The sequence below is a fragment of the Thunnus thynnus genome, chromosome 1, assembly GCF_963924715.1.
Source record: "Thunnus thynnus chromosome 1, fThuThy2.1, whole genome shotgun sequence".
NCBI lineage: Eukaryota > Metazoa > Chordata > Actinopteri > Scombriformes > Scombridae > Thunnus > Thunnus thynnus.
This window is the reverse complement of record NC_089517.1, coordinates 39,219,689-39,243,248: the sequence shown is the minus strand read 5'-3', so window position 1 is coordinate 39,243,248 and position 23,560 is coordinate 39,219,689. Positions and strand designations below refer to the sequence as shown.

The following is a 23,560-nucleotide window of genomic DNA, read 5'->3' as shown; positions in this document are numbered from 1 at the left end:
CTTCAGGAAAATAGTGCTATAATATGCAAGTGTACATTTGAAGTAAAATGTCTTATTTCTTATTTCTATTCTATTTGTTGGGAATGTTATATAGGTTGGAATTATGCTTTTTTTTTAAATAAAGAAATTACCTTTCCAGCAAGTTGTTGGTCTATGAATCCCCATGGTCATAGCATTGTCCAAAATCAGCCCATGTATGACTGATTGGTTCCCAGTACTTCTTGAAGTAATTGCACACCTCTGGATAGTCAGAAAAATCCTCAAGAAAGGTCTGAGCAACTTTGTCAAAATCACTCTTCTGCAAATTAAAAAAAATGTAATTTTCAGTCTGCAGTGTACAAGACTCAAAAATTCCATCATTCTAATCATGCCATAACTGTTGTGCAGTGGCTTACCTCCTCCGATGCACTTTAATACAATTTTAGGCCCGGCTTTGCACTCTCCTGACTGTCAGCCCTGAACTGATGTCCCCCTTACATTACTTTTGTAACAGGAAGATTAAATTAATTCTAAGGTGAGTTTTTCTGATACATCATCATCATCATCATCATCATCGTGTGATTATCTGCAGGTGTGGTGAGTCAGAACAGAGCCACACCAGCCGCACCTCATCTCAATAATCAAGACTTGCTACTTCAATCCTGCCAGATCATAATCTCTGCTACCAGTTAGTGCTGCTACATTTCAAGCATCTTTGCGTCTTTGCAAATTGCATTTTTTTGATCAGCCTGTTTCCAGACCTGTCTCATCTCCCCTCCAGTCTCACCTGCTCTGCCTCCGGCCCCTGTTTCCTGCCCTTCATCTGGTCAAGTCCTGCTGTTCTGCCTTCAGCCCTGGGTTAATTTGTCCTGCAGTCCCTCATTACATTTTCCCTATATCCACATTTTTCTGATGAGTTTGCATCCGTGAATAAGTAGTACTATATGTTCCTGGCATGATTACAAAATACCATGGTAAATATAACAAGGTGTCTCTCCTTATCCCTATAATAGTAAATGTTGAATTGTTACCAGGTATGGAGGGCACTATGTTTAATCAGTGGTACAATAAAGGAATTATGATCATTAATGATTTATTACAGAGAATAGTTTCTCATTTCATCAGATTCAGACTATATATGGAATATCTGTCAAGTCAAAGTTAACAGTGTAACATTTAAAAAGGAAGAAAGCAAAGAATATAACTTTTGCAAATAACTAAAGAAGGAAAAAATAGTGCTGAGGTTGCTAGGCATCATTGAGAGGAAGTACTAAAGAAAGGAGGAGCAAGTTTTGTGTGATGGTTCGGCTGGGGGCTGCTGCCTAATGTACACAAGGCATTGTAGGGAGAGCATGGATAAACGGCAGGGATAGCTTCACTGTAGCTAACTGCAGGGATGCTACTGGTATGCTAATCACGCTTTCTTTGTTGAAATGAACTGTTAGGTTCATTGAGAGGGTACATTGGGGCTTGTGAAATTAGTGTTTGTGGATCACAGCCCCCAGTGCTCCGATTACCACTGGCACCACTGTTGCCTTTACTCCACACATCTTTTCTAGCTCCTCTTTCAGCCCTTGGTAGCTTCCCGTGTTCCTTCTTCCTGATGTTTGCGGTCGCTTGGGATTGCTACGTCTGTCACCACTGCCTTCTTCTGTTGTCGATCAACATGATGTCCGGTTGGTTAGCCATCACCAGCTTGTCAGTCTGGATCTGACAAGCTGGTGAAGTTCCACAGGATCTTGGCCTGGTCATTCTCAACCACTTTAGGAGATGTCTTCCATTCTGACCTTGGGACTTCCAGCCCATACTCAGTGCAGATGTTCCTGTACACTATGCCAGCCACTTGGTTATGGCGTTCAATGTACGCTGTTCCTGCCTGCATCTTACATCCTCCCCTCCCTCTCAGCCCGGGATCCAAACTCGATCACGTCAGGGTCACCAATTACGTTATGGCAGTTATGTTGTGGCAGAAAGAGGTGGACGACAGAGCAATCAGATGGTCGAGACACAGGTGTCAGATGGGGAATCTCTTTTATTTCACAACAGCTCGCCAACAATGTAGACAGACAGAATTCCAACATTACAGAATGTGACATGCTTTTTATACTGAAGACAGGCTATGTGTGTGTATGTATTCGTGTTGTGTGACAAGTCTCATCCAGTTTTGCTAGACTCTTTGGCAATGCCAAATTCTATAGAAGAATGGTGGGATGCTTCTCAAATTCACTTATCTTGAATCAAATTTGAGTGGGAGTCTCTGTGCTATGTGACGCCCACTCAGATTCACACACATGTGAATGGGCATCTCTGCACTAAGTGCGTGTATGTGGTATTCCACCTCTTTCCCAATATCTCCAGATGTCTTCTGTTTTGGTTTGGTGGGCTGACATCTTTGGCAAGTTTAGACCATTTTGTACCTCAAGACATGATAGTGAGTCACTGTAGTGTCCAGTCCACCCTCAGTCCAACATGAGAATGAAGAAGTAGCGCTGCCCTGAGCAAAGCTGTTTTAGTTTTTGATCAAGTCCATTATTATGTTACTTTATTAAGTTTAATATTTTTTCAGGCAAGAAAGTAACCATTTAGATTCCCAATACGTGCTCAGTTTATCGAAATAATGCCTGTTTTCAAATTTGCTCTGACGTTTTTGGAGATGTGAGGAGCTGCTGGTCAGGTGAGACCAGCCAGTAATCTTGGCCTCTAGCAGCTAGACTCCTGAGATGATCGACCTGTCAACATATCATCATACTGGGGAGAACATGATCTGATGAACTGATCTGTGCAGCTCTTTGGTAATTTACCGCTGGCTTTAATGTCTGCATTAGATTTTGGCATTTTCATATCCTGACGATGCCATAGCGCAGGTTCACTGTAAAGAGTAGGCTTCTTCATCCTCTCATGTTAGACTGAGGGCAGACTGGACACTACAATGACTCACTATCGCTTCTTGAGATACAAAGTGATATTATGAGACAGGATGGACTGGAGTTATTCTTATATATAGAACCTTTAAGTAAAATGCCTCCTTTACACAATATGGAGAAATTCCTGTTAACAAAAAGAGAGAAACCTGTTATAAAATGCTGTGTTCCCTTGCCACAGAAACTATTGAAAAAAAACCAAATCAGCGTGGAAAAGAGACTTGGAAATTGATTTGAATGAGGATGATTGGTATGAAGCCATAAACTCATTTAATTCTGTATTTATCTATAATAGGCTACTAGAACAAAGTTTAAGGTTTTTCATAGCCTCCACTTTACATCTTCAATTCCCAGGTCTCTCCATTGTGCATAAAATGTCCACATTGCCTCTTATATACATTGTTTTTGGTCTCAACCTATACTTAAATTTTTTTAGGATGGTATCTCTGTGGAACTCAATTTAATCTTCCATCGGAATATAAATGCTCATCCATCCCTTCTTCTTCTTAATGTTAATAAGAGGACATTAGACCTAGATGAAACTGAATTTAAATTTTTGGGGAAACTTTTGTTACTTGCAAGGAAATGTATATTACTTATATGGATTGAGTCAATGGCTGTCCAGGCAGATATTTTATATGGTGAATGTTTCTTTTGATTTCAGCCTTTATTTCATCAGATGAGTTGAGTTCATGATCTCTGGTTCAAGAGAGAGCCAGAAACAAAAAGACTAGGTCAAAACCTAGTATGTGGCTGGACTGTGTATGGTCAGTGTGTGAAATTGTGGCCAATTTGTTACAGGGTTAGTCAGTGGTAGTGTCTATAATTTTCTGTTGTGGTCCCGGTAATATTTGCTAGTACAGTGTACTGAAGTAGCATATCACATGACATGGTTAGGCTATGTTTGAGTCAAAAAAACCCAAAACAAAACAGTTGCAAGAAACAATACTTTCCACTCATATCTTGGGATGTTAAAGAGAACATATTTTAATTCTAATCATAACTATTCTAATTATCTATTAACTCCCCCTGCTCTTTCATCTGTTTCACTCTGCAGATGTCTCTCATTTTTCATTCTGCATTGAGTGTTTTGTCAGAGTGATTGTTATTTGGGGTACTTTAACTGTGCATGCATTTAGCTGACTTTGCAGCATTTAACACCAGAGCTGAGAGGGTCTGGGCTTGGAGCAGGAAACACAGTCTCCCTGTGTCACGCTGCTTCCATCATCGTGTGCTGATTCATTTTGAAAGAGCAACGGCCAATGAGGAAACTCCAACACTGGGCCAGCCGACCACAGGTGTACCTTCATCACTCCACTCACTCAGGCACTCACGGACAACCATGGTTATAGGGCTGGTCCACGGCCGGTCCAGCCAAAAAACATCCATAAGAATAAGAAAGGAAACATACAGAGCAATGGAGTCACAGACTCTGATTATAAGGCGCAACTAGAAAATGCAATTTCTGAAGAAATTGTGTGTCATTGCTGAAAGCTGATTTGGATTGCATTGCTTGAGGCTGAAGAGTATTAAAAATCTACCAAGCCTAATGTTGCCTGCAGGTGAGATTGAATCTATGACTATGTTTGCAAGACAGCATGCTATGCACTAAGATAACATGTCACACAGCTAACAGTAAGCAAGATCAGATTTTCATATTTAGAAAGCTCTAAATATGTAGCTCTGAGATTCTTATAATGATAAGGGGAGCTGTGGTCACAACTTTGTTCATAAGAGCAATCTTATGAGGAGCACTGCCATGAGCCGGTATCAAACCTTGCTTATATGACAGGGAAAACTGACCATTACCAGGGCTTAACCACAGAGCCAGTGGAGGATCTCTAAAACACACAGCACAAAATGATATTTTGTTAAGGAAAAATTGATTTGCCTAAAATTAAGCTTCTAGCTAAGAGATTTGTACATTATTAGTGGAAGGAGGACTTGTAGAGCATGAAGAAGTGCAATGTGTGTGCAAAGTGTTTGAAGGAAGAGAGAATCTACAAGTGTAAGAAATAGGAGAGCGAGGCTATGTTTTCCTCACAGAAAATCAGTGACATCCATCCACAGCTTTGCTTTCCCTGACGTGGGCTGCACCATGTTTGTTGTCAAGTCCATCAGCCCACCCAGCTAATTTGCATATTTAGATCACTATGTGGGTAGCTTCACAATAACAAGAGTTCTTATTAATACCAAGTGTAAATGCAAAGGCTCATAGATTGGATGTCATTATCCAGATACAGATCACATGTTAATCCAAGGTGTAAATGGGGCCTTGCTGATTGTTGCTTCTCAGCCCACAAACTTTGTTTTCATCAGTCTTGATTACAGCAGCAGTAGGCAGCAGTTTTTCCTGCTCAGCACCAAACAGCAAAGTTAGAGACTAGCTGGTGAAGCATTTAGCAGCTTATGAGCCAGATATTTCCCTCAGGAATCGGTGGAGGACAAACCAGAGCTTAAAGGAGAGTGAATATTGAACTAACATTTATAAGATGGACACAAACATGACTACATAAATTCTTGCTTCACCAGAAATTCAACACTTTTACATTGTCATTATGACATCATGAAATTAGCAATGTGTAAAGCAATCAAACTCAATTGGTTATTAGAAGCGAATGAACATGTTATTTTATCTGTTATTATCCTGTCATGTTTAATAATACAGTATTGTAAAGATATGTTGTTGAAAGTCCAGAGGTTTTTTTTTTGTTTTTTTTTTTTAAACACAACTGATGAATTTCTATGAATTTGTGCCATTTCAGAATAGACTTTCTCTGAATGTGTTTCAGTGCAGACAGTCACACTCCTCCAGCAGATGATCATAATTTAAGCACAAACTTGCTCTCTGATATGGTCCCATTTAAAGGCCAGTTTAGATGTGAGGCTCACAGGAGGCTTCACATGTAGTGTCTCATAGCTGGAGTCATTGGCTTGCTGTTGGCCTCCAGCTTTCAGTTGTCCTTGCCTCTAGATAAACCAGTATGCAGGGAGCCCAGCATCCTGCCTCCCACTGTCCCGCCTGGGAAATGTCCTTAGCCAGATCTAATCTCCAAAAACATTCTCTTCAAATACTGTTTTATTTACAGACTGACACTCAGTCAGAGCCTGAGGGGAAACACCCTGAAATGGATGAGCCCAAACAGGCCTGAGATCTGTCAGTGGACTGATATCATATCAACCCTCGGGTGCTGGAACCAAGTTCATGTCATGACCCTTCCTGCTGGAGATAGGAGGATTCAGCAGGGTTCATCAGCAGATCATACATGCCTGCACTCCCCACCCAAACCTGAATTTTATTGATAACTTTCAAAGCTCTTCAAGGCCTTGTGCCTAGTTATACAGCTGTCAAAGGGTAAAGGATAAGACTGTCCCTATTGTTGTCTTAGTTTCCCATGAAAAGACCAAAACCAACAATGTTTTTGACTGGCTCTCTTTACTATCTCAGCCTGTGGCTCTCAGCCCCAAGACCATTGGTTTCCACTGAAGACATAAATCTTTTAAAACTGCTCAAAAATGATAAAAATTTCAGTAATTCCCTAGAAAAGCTGGTAACTGTAGTTTTTAGTAAATGTTACTCAAACAGGAGAAAATAGTGGATTTACAGCAGTGAATGAATCCACATTTGGAGCTCTACTGAGTATTTCTGGCAGCAGGATTGTGTGTGTGTGTGTTCATGGTAATGAAGGAACATGTCACCCAGTGCAACAGTATGGCTCACTGATGTGTTTTTAATAGTTTCTGGACAACAATGGAGCCATATGGCACAGAAGAATAAGATATATCAGACTTTGGATACACACACAGTGCTTGTTAGTAGATCAGTTCATTGTTGGCTCTGTACATGTGATTAACTGACAATTAGAAAATATAGAATAACACCCGCCTTATCATTTAATGGATTCTTGATGCTTTCTTCTTTATTCCTTCTAAGGTCAAGATTAAGCCACAAAGGTAAGAATGCTTCTGCTGTCAGGGCTTCTATACTGTTTTTCCACAGGCCCAGTTTAGCCTGCTTTAATCGAGCTGAAACGTGCCAAACTGTGAACATACACATTTCCACTGTGTCCTCACAGCAAAGTAGCTCCTTCCTGGATGCAGAGCCAAATGCAGCCAACCTGCAGTGGTCTCCTCTGTCAAACCCAGCCATGTCTTCCTCTAAACTAATTGGCTAAACATGTGTGTCTGTGCTGGTGACAAAGGGAAAGCACATTAAAAGTTGTCCATTGGCAAACCAGCAGGCAAACCAGCTTCTAGGGGATTCAATTACCATTTTATTATCTTTTTTATGGTCTGGAGTGCACTAATACTCAGTTATCTTTAAGACAGGCGAAGAATTGCTGTTGCAATTAACACTCAAGATTTAGACCAGAGTCAGTTCATAGTACAATAAAGTAGTAGTAAAGTGATGCTGTATATAATTTTCAAACTCAAACAAGCTGAAATACATTGAAAATCAGGGTTCACTTTTGTCTTGTGTTTATGTCAGGCAAGAAGGAGTGACCTTTTTCATACTTGTCATCTTTACAAATCATTTTGTTTTTAGCTACACTTGCATGGACGCAATGGGGGCAAGAAAGAGAACAAACGCTTCATATCTACATTTAAATTAATCATCAGATTATAAGGTGAAGGGTTGAATTTAATTGGACTTGAGATGTTTCAAGTTGGCAGGTTCATGATCCCATATTGTCTTGTTTTCCTCTAAATAAATAATGTGTCCAACAGGCCCAGAAATGTGTCTGTACAGAGGCTTTGTTCCAGACTCTGCCATAGAATACATTTGTATGAGTGAGACATTTAAGGTTAGGTGTCAGACTCATAAATATTCTACTTATGCTTGGAAAAAAATTTACTTTTACATATCTGTTCCAAAAATTAGACATGGTGTTGAGGAAATGGCACTTATTTTTGCTGTGTTTGTATTGGATGCTTGGGCCAGACTCCATCTCTGCAGTCTGTTGGATTCTAACACATTAGACTATCTAGTAATGGCTTTCCTCCTCCAGGCTATGACAAATGCAGCCGGCTCCTGTCTCCATATGGTTATTAGTGACAGTGCTGAAAAGTGTGCGTGTAGCCAATCCTCCTCTTCTCTCCATCTCAGGTGTGTTTGAAGTGCCTCAGCTATCTAAGGACACATGTATCTGCTGTCACTGGATCTGAAGTGTCTCTTATGGTTTACTGCACTCGTCAGTTGTGATGTACTATAATAATGATATCTTATGTTCTGCGTTGTGAGTGTACTGCCTGTCGTATATTTGTTGGTGTATGAGTTTATCAGATAGGAGTGTCAAATGTTGTGACGAAACACAGTCTTCATGTACAACTAATTTGCATTCACAAATATGTTTTGTAGGTAACATGATGCTGCCAGGATTATTTTTTCTATCAGCATAAAGAAATTGTTACACAGACCATATCTAAAAAAATGTTGCTGTCAGTGTACAAGTATATGCTTATGGCAACTAAAGCATGATTAATAATTTTATTTGTGCAATTAAAAGCACTTGGTTGTAGGATAAGTGTGTATGACTCTCAGTGACACTGTCCTCTCAAGAGAAATGACAGAATCAGTCCGGTAAGAAAGTGCACCAAAACAACATATGTTTAGAAATAAGGTGATGTTATTATATAGCAACAAACTGTGTGTAGGGAGGAAGTCAGGGGGGATGGATTGGTCAACAAAATATCTATACTATTACAAGGGAGATCACTGTTTGTTTCCAACAGCAAGTCAACATGTTTTTTAAAAAAACATGACCACGATGTTTCCCTTACCTTAATAGTTTGAACCCAAACCATGATCGTTCTCTAAACCTAACCAAGTGGTTTTTGTGCCCAAACCTAACCAGACCTTAACCACAGCATTGTCACATCATGAAACATATTTATTTTTTAACAGTGATTTGTGACAGTTTTGGAAAGCACAGACAAATGATGTGGTCCTGCTGATTAGTGCTCAGAGTGCTGGAGTGCATTGACTGACAACAAATTCTTTTCATTTGATTTGGAGGGCTTGTTGCACTCAGCCCCAAGCCCATTGGTTTCTAGTGAAGACAGTAGACAAAAACAGCTGACAAGCATATTGCCTTTTTTTTAAAAAAACATAAATGTCCTAAAACAGCTGGTTGCTCTAGTTTTTAGCAAACTTTACACACATAGGAGGAGGCCTTTGTTTGGGATTATTTTCAGTGGCATATTAAGGCACCTTTAGATTGTGAGACAACATATTGTGCGCTGAATGTGTGGTGAATTTTAATGCTACAATATATATAGAAAAAAAAAATGAAAGCAGAGGCACATCATCAGCTATTCATCCATCTGCACCACTGAAAATGCAGCAAAGTCACTCAAAGTTCTTTTTTGTTTCACTTCCATCGTTTTAGTCGTGTGCCATGAATATATTAAGGAGAACAAGTGTGTTTTCTCCCTAAACTTTATTAAAAAAACTTCAATTATAAAATGTCATGCCGCCCAGTGTTCTGTGTCATTTAATGTTGTATTCTGATTTGTTTGTTTGTAGATGTGGGTCGTAGCGGCATTCACAGTGGGAGAATTTGGTCTTAAATTTCTGACAGTATCAGGGTTTTGCCTCAGGTTGCTGTGGTCACCAAAGCTCCACATTGGTTGTCAGTGGCCATGTCTCACAGTGTGATCTATGACCTTTTTGGATTGACGAAAGATTTTACCACGTTTCTCTCACGATTGTCAAATTTCATCTCAGACAGCACAAAATTGCACAGTGTAAAGGGGGCCTTTAATCCACATTTGGTGTTCTATTGAGTATTTTAGGCAGCAGGATGGTGTGTGTGGGATAGAATCAAAACAAACTACAGTGTGTGTGTGTTTATTGTAAGGAACATGTCACCCAGTGCAACAGTGCGGCTCATTGAACAGTGGAGATCTATGGCACAGAGGAATAAGATATATCAGGATTAGATACACACACAATATGTTCAAGGATCAGTTCATTGTTGGTTTGAATGTGGATGGGGTATTTGATGACATTAAGAAAAAAGTAGAATATCACCAGACTTACCTTTGATGTAAAGGAATAGATGATGGCCTTGGTTAAATATTTAAAAAGTCCCTAACAACATGTGCGACACAGAATGCAAAAACCAGTCTCTGGTATAAGAGTCCTGTGCTTTGTACTTGACCTCCTAGGACTGCTGTGCATAGTGTTGATATTGGATGACACTGCTAAACCCCAGATTACATTTAATGCAATCATTTTTACATTATATGAGGCATGGCATTTAACCTTGATTCAATTCTCTGTGTCCAGAATGTCCAGAATGTCCTATTCAACTAAAGAATTTATATAAAACTCAAAAACCTGAATGACTGTGTGTTTTCCTCCTCTTAAAATTTTCATGGGGATCATTTTAAAGTGTTTTGTACTTTTTAGGGTAATGGAATATTCAGTATGATCATGTGCTCACACAATTGCTCTCAGCGATTTGGGGACATGACAAAAGCCGAGCAGAGTTCAACTTTATGTAAATGAGCAATGAGCTAGTGTAGCAATTATAGCCAACTAAAAGGTAGATCTGTGTGTTTATGGAGCCAGAACAGTGACAGTTACATTTTGGCCTCAAAAATAAAATTTGGCATTGAAAACGATACCTGAACTGAAAAAGGAAACATTGGCATTGAGACACTTGTATTGGAAAAAGTTGTATTGGCACTGAAACAAGTATTGGCACTGAACAAAGTTCCACTGAAAACTAAAACATGGACATTAAAAAATTACAATCTTACAATCTTATTATCTTTTTTTTTCAGTGACATTTTGGTGTACAGAGGAGGGCCCTTGCTGGGCCTACATTACCCATTATGCCTTGCGGTACGACAAAGATTGGGTATCCAAGGGCGATGGCATCATAGCAGAGATTTTGAGCCAGACTGTTGTAATTTTTGCTCTAGGACTGTTAATATGTCACTTTATTTAGATTACATATTTTTTCAGGTGTGAAAGTAACCATGTTGATTTCCAATATATGGTCTGTTTATCCAAATAAATGCCTATTTGTATTCACATAGAATATATTGGTATGACTTGTATGCCATTTTGTATGGATGCAAATGTTTCACCAGTATGTCTATGGCTGTCATGTCATTGTAGAAAGTGACCACAAGCCACTTGAGTCCATCATGCGAAAACCACTTGCAGCAGCGTCTCCAAGGCTACAGAGGATGATATTTCAACTACAGAAGTACAATTTTACCATCATCCACAGACCAGGCAAGGACATTCCTATTGCAGATACTCTTTCCAGGAAGTCACTATCAGTCTCTTATGTTAACTTGACAGGTACGTAACGGTCATTTGTCTAATTTTATAAATTTGTCAGGTGCTACTAAGGATCTGTAGAGCTCTGTAGAGTTGTAGAGCTTGCCTATGTAGAGCAAGGTTATTGCAGCTTTGGAGTACTAAACAAGGCCAGAGAGAGGTCAAGTGGGTCAATTTACCACAAATAATGCTCATTTTATTATGAGGAAACTACTCCCTACTACTTTTTTGTGAGAAAAAAAGTGTTAGTGGAGCTTTGAGTTGAGATTATTTTGTCACAGTTCAGTCAGGTAGGTGTGTTGAGGACGGTAGCGCAGGAATGAGTTTTGAAATGGAGGGATTTCCAGCTTTAGATGACATAATAGTCATGATCGGACTGACACTATTTCAGCCATAACTCTAACGTAGTTTTTCTCATCTTGTAAATGGTCACATAGTTTAGTAATTAATGTTTAAGTTTAACAGTCTTAGAGCGAAAATTACAACAGTCTTGCTCAAAATCTCTGCCATGATGCCATCGCCTGTGGATATCCACTTTTCGTGGCACCGCAAGTGATACTGGGTAATGTAGGCCCAGCAAGGGACCTCCTTTCTACGCCAAAACGGTAGCAGAAAGTTAAAAACTGAAAAAGAGACAGTTGAAACTGAAAACCATTGACACTGAAAAAAAACAGTTACACTGAAAAAAGACAGACATGAAGAAATAATCTGAAGATTGAAATTGAAAAACACATTGTAAAATATCAAAATAAAATAAGATAATAAGATTGTTGATTGTAATTTTTTAATGTCCATGTTTTAGTTTTCAGTGGAACTTTTTTCAGTGCCAATACAACTTTTTCCAATACAAGTGTTTCAATACCAATGTTTCCTTTTTCAGTTCAGGTTTTGTTTTCAATACCAAATTTTATTTTTGCTACCAAAATGTAACTGTCACTGTTCTGGCTCCATACACTATAGGTATCCTATAGATGAAGTGTGAAATAAATCACATCAATCAAACTGCATGATATCCATCATCAGCAGAAACATGACACCATGTGCACCAGATTTGGTTTGTAATGAAAAGCAGTAGGAAAAATATCACCAGAACCTGCTGCTCAGCCCACTTTGCAACTATTCCATAATGTCAAAGTGGGCTGTCATTCTCAAAATATTCTCAACCAAGACAGCATAGTGACAGCCTGTAATCCCAATGTGTGTGTGTGTATGTGTGTGCGCGCGCGCGCGAGAAACAATAAATACAAGTATTATTAATTTTCTTATTCTAGTTCAATTTTGCATAGTATGCTTAAATATAAGCAGCACTTGGCAACTCTACTTGATTTAATAAACAATGAATATCCAAAATCCACCCAGTACAAACAAATTGGCATAAAAAAATCCCAAACAAACGAAATAATTGTCGAAGAGGATATCCGGTTGTACCGGAAGACCGGCTTGTCTCTAGAACAGAGGAATGGCCGTTCTCTTTCTTTCACTACGTTAGCAACAACCTTGGCGTTTAGTAAGTAATGTGTTAGAAGGGCGGAATAATTCAACTGAGACCAGTCGCTGCACTCATTTTTGCTGTTAAATAGTATGAACTTAAATGCATCGTTTTAGTTCATCTGTAACCTACATGAAGTCTGAGTTTTGTTGTTAGCTACCTGCCAGTCGGCTAGCGCGTTAGCTACAAAGCTGAGAGACCGAGACACCTGTCGTCCCGAAAGTATAACCTGCAGCCTGCTGATGGGAAACAAGTAGGACCTCAGACCAGAACAGAACTGTCTTTTTGGCTCTGTAGACGTTAATTGCCCGGGTTATCCCGCGCCTAAATGCCCGAGCAAGGCCCCAGGATGAATGGGTTTTCTCTCGGCGAACTGTGCTGGCTGTTCTGTTGTCCGCCCTGTCCCAGTCGCATCGCGGCCAAGCTAGCTTTTCTCCCACCGGAACCCACGTACTCGGTGCACACCGATGCTAACGGGGTAACTAGCTTGCATTTAACGGAACGGGCGGACTGGCAGTACTCCCAGCGAGAGCTCGATGCGGTGGAGATGTTCAGCACCAGAAGCAGCCGGGGTAACCGGGTCGGCTGCATGTTTGTTCGCTGCGCCCCGAATAGTCGGTACACGCTGCTGTTTTCACACGGTAACGCCGTGGATCTGGGGCAGATGTGTAGTTTTTACATCGGCCTCGGCTCCAGGATCAACTGCAACGTGTTCTCCTATGATTACTCCGGCTACGGAGTCAGCACCGGCAAGCCGTCTGAGAAGAACCTGTATGCGGACATCGAGGCGGCCTGGCAGGTCCTGAGGAACAAGTGAGTATGAACCAGGACTGTGTTGTGGATCAGCAGACAGGTGTTAAGCATGTAAGCTCAGCCTAAAATATGCTTGGAAATGTTCCTCCTTTCATACAATCATAATATACAGTTGCACAGGAAGCTGTCACATACTGGTGGCCTAATCCAAAATAGTTTGAAGCTGAATAAATAACTCGGATTTAGAAAGCGCTGTGTCAGATAGTAATAGTTTCTGTGGAATAGTACTGTCAAATATTATGTAACGTTATACTCCTTTGCTGTGAGTATTTTCCGCTATCTCACAAGGCCGCAGCATTAACAACTGATTATCGATTAAACATTAATAATTTATGACGTACGGTGGTGAGTTTTTTCCATTATAAAACCATTGAAACCACTGACGTGACGTGTGTTTGACGCAAACTCAGAGTACATTAGGAGTTCAAAGAACAGGTCAAGTAAACATTAAGTTTACCTGAATGATAAATAATATAAAATTATGATTTCATTTAAAAATTACAGAGTGCTCACTCCCATCTGTCACTGTCTATTCAACAATTCAATCAATTAACATTTAATCAAAATTTCTGCAGCCTTGAACAGTAAATAACCTGCAACGTTATTAAATCAATGTAAAACAGGTAACCCTCATCTCCCTGATTTTATATGAAATAATACTCTTACCTGATCTACATGAAGGAGTGAGTGCTGCTCAGCTGCTATAGAGGTCCTATTTTATCAATCCAGGAAAGCTTTTAGACCTATTGCCAGCACTAAAATGCATTTATACTCAAAGAAGGGGGAGTGTAACTTATACAGTTCATCACGTTTGTGTTGATTTTGTTGGAAACGTGTAATTACAGTCCTGGTTGTCCCGACCTGCTCGCTGTTTCTGTTGAAGATGATAGTTTAGCATTAACTAAAGCTCAGATAGCTAGTTAAAGCGGACAGTCACCAGACAGTAACTTTATGCTGCAGTGTACATCAACAAGACTGCCTCTGTGAGCGGAGTTAGGCCACTGTGTCTTTTCCTCCTTAGATAGCAGGGAGGTGCGTTTGTTTTAAAATTACCATCTTATTAAACAGTAAGAAGCTCTACCTAGTGGTGCAACCGGAGATAACAGCAAATCCCCCCTTAAATGCTTTCAATAGGGGGATTTCTACACTTTGTGGGGGATACTACTTGTGAGCTTAACTACAGGTCTTACCTTGTCCCATTCTTACCTCAGATTGCATTCTGTCGCTCTCCTGAGTCTCTGAACTATATACATTGCTGTGATTTGTTGTCTCTTTCTCTCTCTCCTCTTTGAGCTGCATCAGTGTCCTTAGTCTTTGTTTCGGTGGATCCCTCTTCTTTCATCTTCATCATCTATACTTTCTCTGTACACTTGTCTCCTCTGCTTCATCTCTTTTCACTTAATAACTGACACTTTTCATGTCATCAAAGGCTGGTTTTTGAGTCTGAAAGTCAAAAGGCTTGTCACATTTAAACTTGTTGCTATTAAGATAGCTAAAGAACTCCTCCTCTGCAGGGCCAGGGTGGACTATTATTTCTCTCAGGGCCTCTTTGGTACCTTCAACCATTGGTGGGACTGTGGAGAAGTCCAGATCTTCTCTTTGAAAATGTTTTGAGAGATAGACTTCATCATGTGACCGAGGGCCACACAGTTGAAGTGTCTGACAGCTGTCAGTAGAGCCTTGACTTTGTCAGAATCCTGAGTGTTGGAGGCAGCCATGTGGTCTAGGACATCTCTCAGGGCTTTCACTGATCTACACACCACTGAGTTCCTCTCTCTACAAACTGCTGCAAGTTTCCCCCCCCCCATCTAAATTCTTCTCTGTCAGCAATTTCTTCACATCCTCAAAAATGGTGCTCTTCCATCTATGATTTCAGAGTTCCTGAACAGTTTTGTTTTAGTCTTGTTGTCATCTATGTGCCTGACATGTGTAATGAGTTGCTTACTGTTCCTTATGGGTGTGGACTCATCCAGTACTAAGGAAAACACAGGACTTCTTAGCACAGCCTTGTCAACATCATCCACAAGTTTACTTGCAATAGCTTGGTGCATTTCTTACAGACCTTTCAGCTTTTTAAAAGAAGGACACTCCATGTCTTTCATGAATTTAACCAGATGACCAAATTTTGAGTTGGCCAGTTTGTTTTCAGCTATGAGGTAGGCGGTTTTGAGAAGCCCCTTAGTTTCCTCCTCACACTGCAGCTGCATTAGCCATCACGTTCTTCGCTGAATCTGCTTCATGGGTTCTCTTCAAGGCTGCTGTATGAGAAACGCCATCTGAGCTCTGACTTAAAGTTGACGTTTTGTAACAACACAAAAGGTGCAGCACCGTACATTTTACAAATTGAGCAGCTCATTTCACCGTTAAGTTTGAGCCAGTTAGCCTGAAACTTGTCTTTGGACCGCTGCTTCACCTTAATAACGTTAGCATTACCTGTCTGAGAATCTTGAAGATTATTAACAGTGTTAACATTGACATCACTGGCGCTGGCCTTGTAGAGAGCGGGACAGAGAGCACGCCAAGTCTGTTGTCCAATGTGGAAGTCAGTCCATCTGATGCAGCGCTTTCATCTCAACTCATTTGTCTTATTTTATTGAATCTAATCTCATTTTATCTCATTTCTCATCTCATTTTATCTCCTCAAATCCATTCTCCCGCATCTCATCTATCATCATATTTGATGTCAGCATTTTTTATCCCATTTGCTCCACTTTTACCTCATCTCATCTGAAACTACCTCATCATTTCTCAACTCATTTTTTCTTTTTTGCTTATTTTACCACAATTCATCTCCTGTTTTTCATCTCACCTTTAATTTCTCTTCAACTCCCCTGTCTCATCTCATCCCAGCTTCTCTTCTCTCCTCTTATGGCAGCTCATCTTCGTTCCTCTTCTCGTTTCATTTTATATAATCTCCCCTCATCTTACCTCATACCTCATCTGATTTAAGCTCATGTGCATCTTATCTTACAATTTGTCATTTTATCTCATTTGCTCTGCTCTTATATAATCTCTTATTTCCTCTCATCTATCAAATATTATCCCCTCTCTCTTATCTAGCCTTTGTCTTTTTCTCCTCTGTTATCACCTCTTCTATTTCACTTCTCTAATCTAACCACATCTTCTCTCTCTCTTTTATTGCTCTCATCTGCACTCAGTTCATCGATATAATCTACCCTCATCTGCTTTCACCTCATTTGATCTTATTTCTCATTTTATCTCATGTCATGTGACCTCATCTCATCTTAGAACAGTGTGTGATGTGTGCTTAGGGAGTGTGTGGTTGAGCAAACAGCATAAAAGTGAGGGTGGATGTGAGTGCAGCAGAGGAAAAGGTTAGCAGTAAATGTAGAGTACAGACTACAGCGTGTCAGTTCCTTAAGATCAAGAAAAGACTCGTCTGTTGATTGGTTTATGTCAGGAGTGGTGATCTCTGTGGTTGCATTGCTTTCTGCCATTTCTGGTATTGTAACGTTGGAGGTTAACATCAGCACATTGAACGTGAGATTGTGTTTTATCACATGTGACAAAAGCGTTTCATTTTCATCTGAAGGTAGGCCAAGACCAGAACGGCCAGATTCACTAATGTTAGCCAACACATTTATAAACATTTTTAAAAAATACACATTTGAAAAATAATTTCAGCATTTGATTAGAATTATTTTTTTTTTTACTTTTCAAATTATATTCAACTCCTGAAAAAACAGCCCTAGTGAGCAGTAAATCCAAATTCCAGGCATCAAAACATCTTGTTTAACCGTCATAAATAACCAAAACACAGTGAAGCTAATGTGGAGCAGGCTGCTGTGCTACTTCATGTACAGACAGACAGACAGACAGACAGACAGACAGACAGACAGTTAGTTCTTTAACAATATGAACAGTACAAAGCCGCCATAAAACTATCACATAATCCCCTTTACACTCATTCATTTCCTCTTTTTAGTTACTCTTCTATTAGACAGTATTCATTCATGTATTCATTCATGTATGCTTGCACCGACACACACACACACACACACACACAATAATTATCAGAGATAATTATAAATTATGAAAATGAATAGAATTATGAATATGAATGAATAAATATGGGGCAGATCAATAACCAAACAAGGTAGTCTCATAAAAGAGTTCACCTAGAATATTAATATCTGAGGGATATCAATATTCACAGGTGAACACAGAAAGGTTTGAATTCAAGCTCTGACTCCTTCAATCAGCCTTTTTTCACAATATGTTAAACACAATAATGACAAAAGAACTTCTCTTTAAGATATAACAGTATTTATTAAACTTAGCAAGATTAGCAAAGTTAGCAAATGCTCTGATCAATAAACCACTGTTCACAATTGAATAGTTATAAAATTTAGCAGCACTGTCTCCAGAAATGGTGGCAAACTGTGACTAAATGGTGGCAGTCTGGAGCCTTAGAGGGAGGAACCACAGCTGTATCCTCTGCAGACGTTTTTTCCCGGACAGCAACACCCCTTTGATCCAATGTCTTTCTTGAATGGTCAGCTGATCTGACGGAACAATAAACAGTCAGGCTGCTGTTGTAATACAGCACATCATTCTTTGTAATCCAACGGGGCTACTCATGTCTTCTTTTCCGTTTCAAGTACGTCTCAGCTCCTTCAGGAAATATGATGACGCACAGTTGTGCGTCTCCTATAAAATCATCCTGAGCCTGAAAAGGAAGTCAGACTTTGACAAATGAAATAAGCATTATTTTATTTAGACATATTCTGCATTCTACAGCTGTCTATTTGTCTCATTCTGTGACAGCCAGACGCTGCTATAGATAATCATATGTTCAAAAAACTGGAGCAGTTATCAGGTGTTTTCCTTCCAGCTATCACTATGTAACAGTTTAAAGTCTTAATTAATTGTACATGAATTTTAAGTTTAAACTTTAGAGTTTAAATTGTTACTTAAAGGCCCCATGGAAATGAAAACGAAGTTTTTGCCCAGTGATGTCCAAATATACATCTCTGTCTGTCTGTTAGCTACTAGAGCCAAAGGTGCAGTACGGTCTTATATGATGGCTGTGGCTAGCTAGTCGCCCAAAGTCACATGTGATTGGATGAACTGTTGTAAACAGCCCTGAGGATGAGTCATCAAACATTTGAAAGCATTTTACAGGAAAAGAAAAGATTTTTAATGTAAAAATACTCTGATAGTGATTTTTTTGATATATTTGGCATATAACAAGAGATAAATGAACCATTAACAAACTGGGAAAATATATTTTTCAACTCATGGGGTCTTTTAGTAATTTCTACATATTGATATCTGATTTCTTCATATTTGACAGTTGAGGTGCTGTGCGTCATGAGTAGTTGTCATCTTGTCAAACTGACGCTGGAGTGAACGGGGACGTCCACTTTGATGAATTACTTTCTCTTATTGGCATCTTTCTCTTGCATCCTCACTGGGAAGAGCCGGGATCCAGGGATGGGATACAAGTGAGGGAAGCGAGGAGACACATCAGCCAAATGAAAAGCACCCAAGCTGTAGTCACAGCTGGTGTACAGCACTGATGAGGTGCTTTTCATTCAGCTAATGTGCTTCCTCGCTTCCCTCACTTGCGTGTCCTCCGTGTTTGTGCCACCGCTGAAATTTCACATTGTACACAATAATCACAACAAACGCAAACCACACTTCCCCCGCTTTGAGCAGCTGAATGGAGCTTGTGGTGAGAGAGTTGGAGTTTTGCCTCTCTGTCTCTCTCTCTCTCCTCTGCTGTCTGTCACACACACACCTATAAACTGACTTTTAAGTCATTTTTTATTTGAGTTGACTACGACTGCTCACTGCCATAAGTGCAATAAACTCTATCAGTACGGGAGACGGTACAAGCTCTCAACGAACATTCAGTGAAGTATCTTAAAATTTGTTGAATTGTTTGGGCTGTGGTGTAGCTATGGCTCGGGTCGTTGGGCTGGGCAGTGATGGCACAAGTGTGATGGTAGGTTGAAACGCCGAAGTTCCACAACAGTTGCGCCAGAATGACTGTCGTGTCCCTACCTCGTAAACATTCACTGTTTGTCTTATATTATCAGGGTGACCTTATATTCAGCACTATGCTGTACCACATTAAGGACAAGCAACCGACTGCCATGTCTGAGGACGGCTCGTAGTTGCAGCCAAACATCACGTCACTACTAGCTGGGGGGGGTGCAGTGCATGCTGGTCTGAGGCCATCACCCAGTCAGTGTGCCAAATGATTGAGACCGATATGCTGCCAAGCAGTGTAGTAAAGGGCGAGGGATTGAAAGAGCTAGCTCTGTTCCTCTACCCTGAGTGTGTTATACCATTGAGAGCTACTGTGACTGAAAGCATTGAAAAACAACTTGATGAAGAAGGATGAGCTAAAAGTCAAGCTAGCCAGGGCAGACAGGCTAGCTCTGACCACCGACTGCTGGACAGCTTTCACAAACAAAACGTTACATCACAATCTATCTTAAAAATGAACTGGTTTGTTAATGGGTGTTGGTCTATGAAAAGCACAATGAACCGAAACTCACATCCTTATTTTCTTGGTAAGCTATGTCAGGGCAAGTGACAAACATATTCATAAATGATCAACTAACAGTACTAGTCATTTTCTTATCAATGGATCCCTCACTTTTTTGTCTGTTTGACTGCTGCATGTGTGCAAATGATGTACTGTTCTCTGTATGTATGCATATGCAAATAATGTACAATAAATTCATTGTGCAAACAGCAGTTATTTGCATCTGACGCATCTACGTCGCCGAAGTGGTACTCAAAAAATTGATCCAGGGTTGGCAGGTCTGATATTATAATATAAGCCAAAGGCTGCTTATTACTCCATATAAAATATACATGCCTCTGATTAATGTTCCATCTGACACATAGTCTAAATGCCACTAAAAGGAAACCAAGAGCGTCTCTTCACCTCCTAGCAATAAAAATAAAACCTCTCATTGTTCCCTGACCGAGAGTGACCTGCCCAAGCATAAAACAGTGTTAATCATTAGGCTCTCCTTACGGGTGCTAAGCACCTGAGGAGGAGGTTTATGTTTATTCAATATCTTTTTAATTACATTTTGTGGAAAATCATTAAGAATTTGCCCTTAAACATTAATTTGACTTCATAGTTGTATTACTCAGCCTTCAGGGCTCAGCTGAATTGGAGCAGCAAGAAAGACTTTGAAGATAAATATTTGTTTGCGAAGATCAGTTGGCTTGACTGTTTGATAATCGTTAAATGAGTTTATTACACTTGTTCTTCCTCTTTGAAATGACAGTCCTTCCACCAGGCTTTGAAGATAGACTCCCTGATGTTGTTGTACTGGCCAATGATGTCTTCACTCACACAGACTGTTTCAGAACATCAATGTGAGCTGGAAAGAAATTTGGGGATTTAGATTGCAATAACAAATTAGGGAGTGTGTTCTAAAAGAAATAAGTATCACCATTTTCATTAACCACGTTCCAATAAGCCAATTTAAATGAGCATCGTTTTTAGCCTTGCAGAAACCTCATCACATCGCTGTGAATGTGGGCTTTGTTGTTGGTTTTTGAAAGCAGCCCGGGCTGAGCTCCCTCTGGTTTTATTGAGATGTAAAAATGAACCATGGAAATCTTTTGCCTTTGAGCTTCAGGCTTCATTCTGCCCATGCTTGTCATTGCATGGTGTCTGATGTGGCGAGGGTTGGAAGAACAGGCAGCATGACCCTGAATTGATGACTTGAGAAGAAAGTGTCGGGGAAGAGGACAAAACCAAGTTACGGTGATAAAGTACCCATGCTGCAGCGTATTTCACTATTTTTCCCATATATTATGTGCTTCATTGAATGAGAATGTGCATTAAACACCTTACTTTGGAACTATGGTGCCAAAGTAGAGTATGGTGGGGCAGTGCCATTACTGAGTTCTTTAAAGATGCCTTGTTGAGTTTTCCTGTAAACAAACAAAAGTTAATTTTACATAGAGTGCCAATTACCAAAATTAATTGTGTGTATCTTTGAGGTCTAAGACACATGCTGAATACATTTCTTTGCTCAAAAAATATTTGCAAAGCCTATTTTTTTAACATCCTTTTATTTTAAATCCTTCATTCACAAACACATTCCTTTCTTGGCATGCCGCTGCATTTCCTGGAGCATTACAGCCAGCTGAAGGTCAGTGTAATAGTGTGAAGCCATTGGCAGCTCGTCCTTGAGCATGTGGCACAAGAAAAACAAGATGGGGACCCACTTGTAAAAAAAAACTGCTCCAAAGCACAATCGGAATTGCAAAGAGTGAGGCCAGCCGGATCAAATGTGCAGCTCCACACATTTACAACACGTAACTGTGCGAGGAATTACAGTATTTAAGTCCATGAAAACTACACAGTGTGTATCTTGTCATTTTATCCTTACAGCTTGGAAACTTGCAGGCACGAACCATTTTACTTATCTACTAAGTTATTACTTCTTTAGCATGAACAGACACTGAGTTATCTACAGCCTCAGACATAGATGATGTAGTTCCCTATGCAGTTAGCCATAATGCTGCTGAAAAATGCAATTCTTACAGAAATCTCCAAATGTCAAAAGATTTTGATACCAAATCACAGCATGAATTTTTCTATGGTGTTTAAGGACTTATCTGTTTTTAATGTGGTATTTTGTAAATGATTTTTGATCATTTTTATCAATTCTTGAGTCTTCAAAAATGGTTCAGTTTTGCACCAAATCTGTGTAATAAATGGTATCAACTCAAAAACTGCTGCAACAACTTATGAGACATAATTGAGCATGGGAATGGCCATCATATACTACCATTATAATGTTCCAAGCCTTTATACACTCTAAACTCTGAAAACTTGAATAGGTGCCTAACCAAAACACAATGTTCATTACAGATTTATTACCAGAAAAGTGCTGAACTGCATTTCAAATTGATCTTCAGGCTCCCAGCTTTCAGATGATGTAAACCATTTCTATGTGGCATATACTGTTGACCTGCTATCTCCCCCTAAACATCCCCTGTTCCCCCCAAAAATGGGTCTATGGTAGGGGGGCGGGAGTGGAAGAGGTTAAATCCAGTATTGCTATACAGCATCCTTACTCACTGATCATCCTTTTGTTTTTTAAAATGATGCAGGTTTCCACTGTACTAGTCCCACATGTACAAGACCAAAAAAAATAAACCAAAGCACTTCTTTGAAGGTTATTTTCCTTTTACATAGTTTAAACATATAAAGTGAACAATATACATTAAGATCAGCTGTGCAACAATGACCAAATAACCACTTGCAAGGATGCTACTGTGCAGTATTTGCTAAATTAAAATATGAATTCTAAATAAATGTAAGTACCTTTGTTTGGAGAAAAGATGAGTAATGACAGTGTTACAGTAACAAAAGAGCAGCACAACTTGCACCTTGCTTTTTGTTGAGTAGGAGAGGTTTCTAGTAGGCTGTTTTATAGCAATGTTGAAGAGTGTAGCTGTGCAACAATAACAGAAAATAGTTTTTGAGAGAAAATAAAAACATTTAAAGTACCCTGGCTGGGATATCTCTGGTGGAAAAAAAAAGTTATTTGTGCATGAACAACAGAATAACAGCACAGGACTGTCGGCTATGTGCACATTTTTGAACAAATGTCTGAGGCTGTATCTGATTTGAAGAAGCTAAATGAGAAAAGCGCTGTCACACAGTATTCTGTCACAAGTTGTCTTCCTGCTGAGAAACCTATCTACCTATCTCTGGCTTGGCACAAAGAGTCTCTCTGAGGGGTTACTTGCTGCAGGGATTGATGTATTTTCCTGTCAAATTACTCAATCTTGGGAAGTTGTTTGAATGCATTTTCCAGCCTTGATGTGGGGTCTGTGTCAGGAGACCAGTAAGTTGACGGCAGAAGAAGGCTGCTGCCACTTTGTTCCTGAAGATGCCTCTTAGAGTTTTGTTCTTCTCAGACACCGCCTCAGCCTTGCACGGTGGCTCAGATGCCCCAAGACAATCCTGAGGTTCACCCTCTTCATTAGCATCTCTCTGCTAGCAGGGAGACACTGGCTCTGTCATTGTCATGCCATGTGTAGAGG

The 23,560-nt window shown here is 39.8% G+C and overlaps 1 protein-coding gene across 1 annotated transcript in view; it reads left to right on the top strand.

The window, feature by feature from the left end:
• Positions 1-12,617: 12,617 nt before the first annotated feature.
• abhd17c (abhydrolase domain containing 17C, depalmitoylase) overlaps positions 12,618-23,560 on the top strand; it is a 36,125-nt gene continuing 25,182 nt past the window's right edge. Inside the window, exon 1 of the mRNA XM_067597837.1 lies at positions 12,618-13,501. Within this exon, the coding sequence (XP_067453938.1) occupies positions 13,017-13,501 (485 nt within the window). The 5' untranslated portion in view covers positions 12,618-13,016. The remainder of the gene's footprint in view (positions 13,502-23,560) is intronic.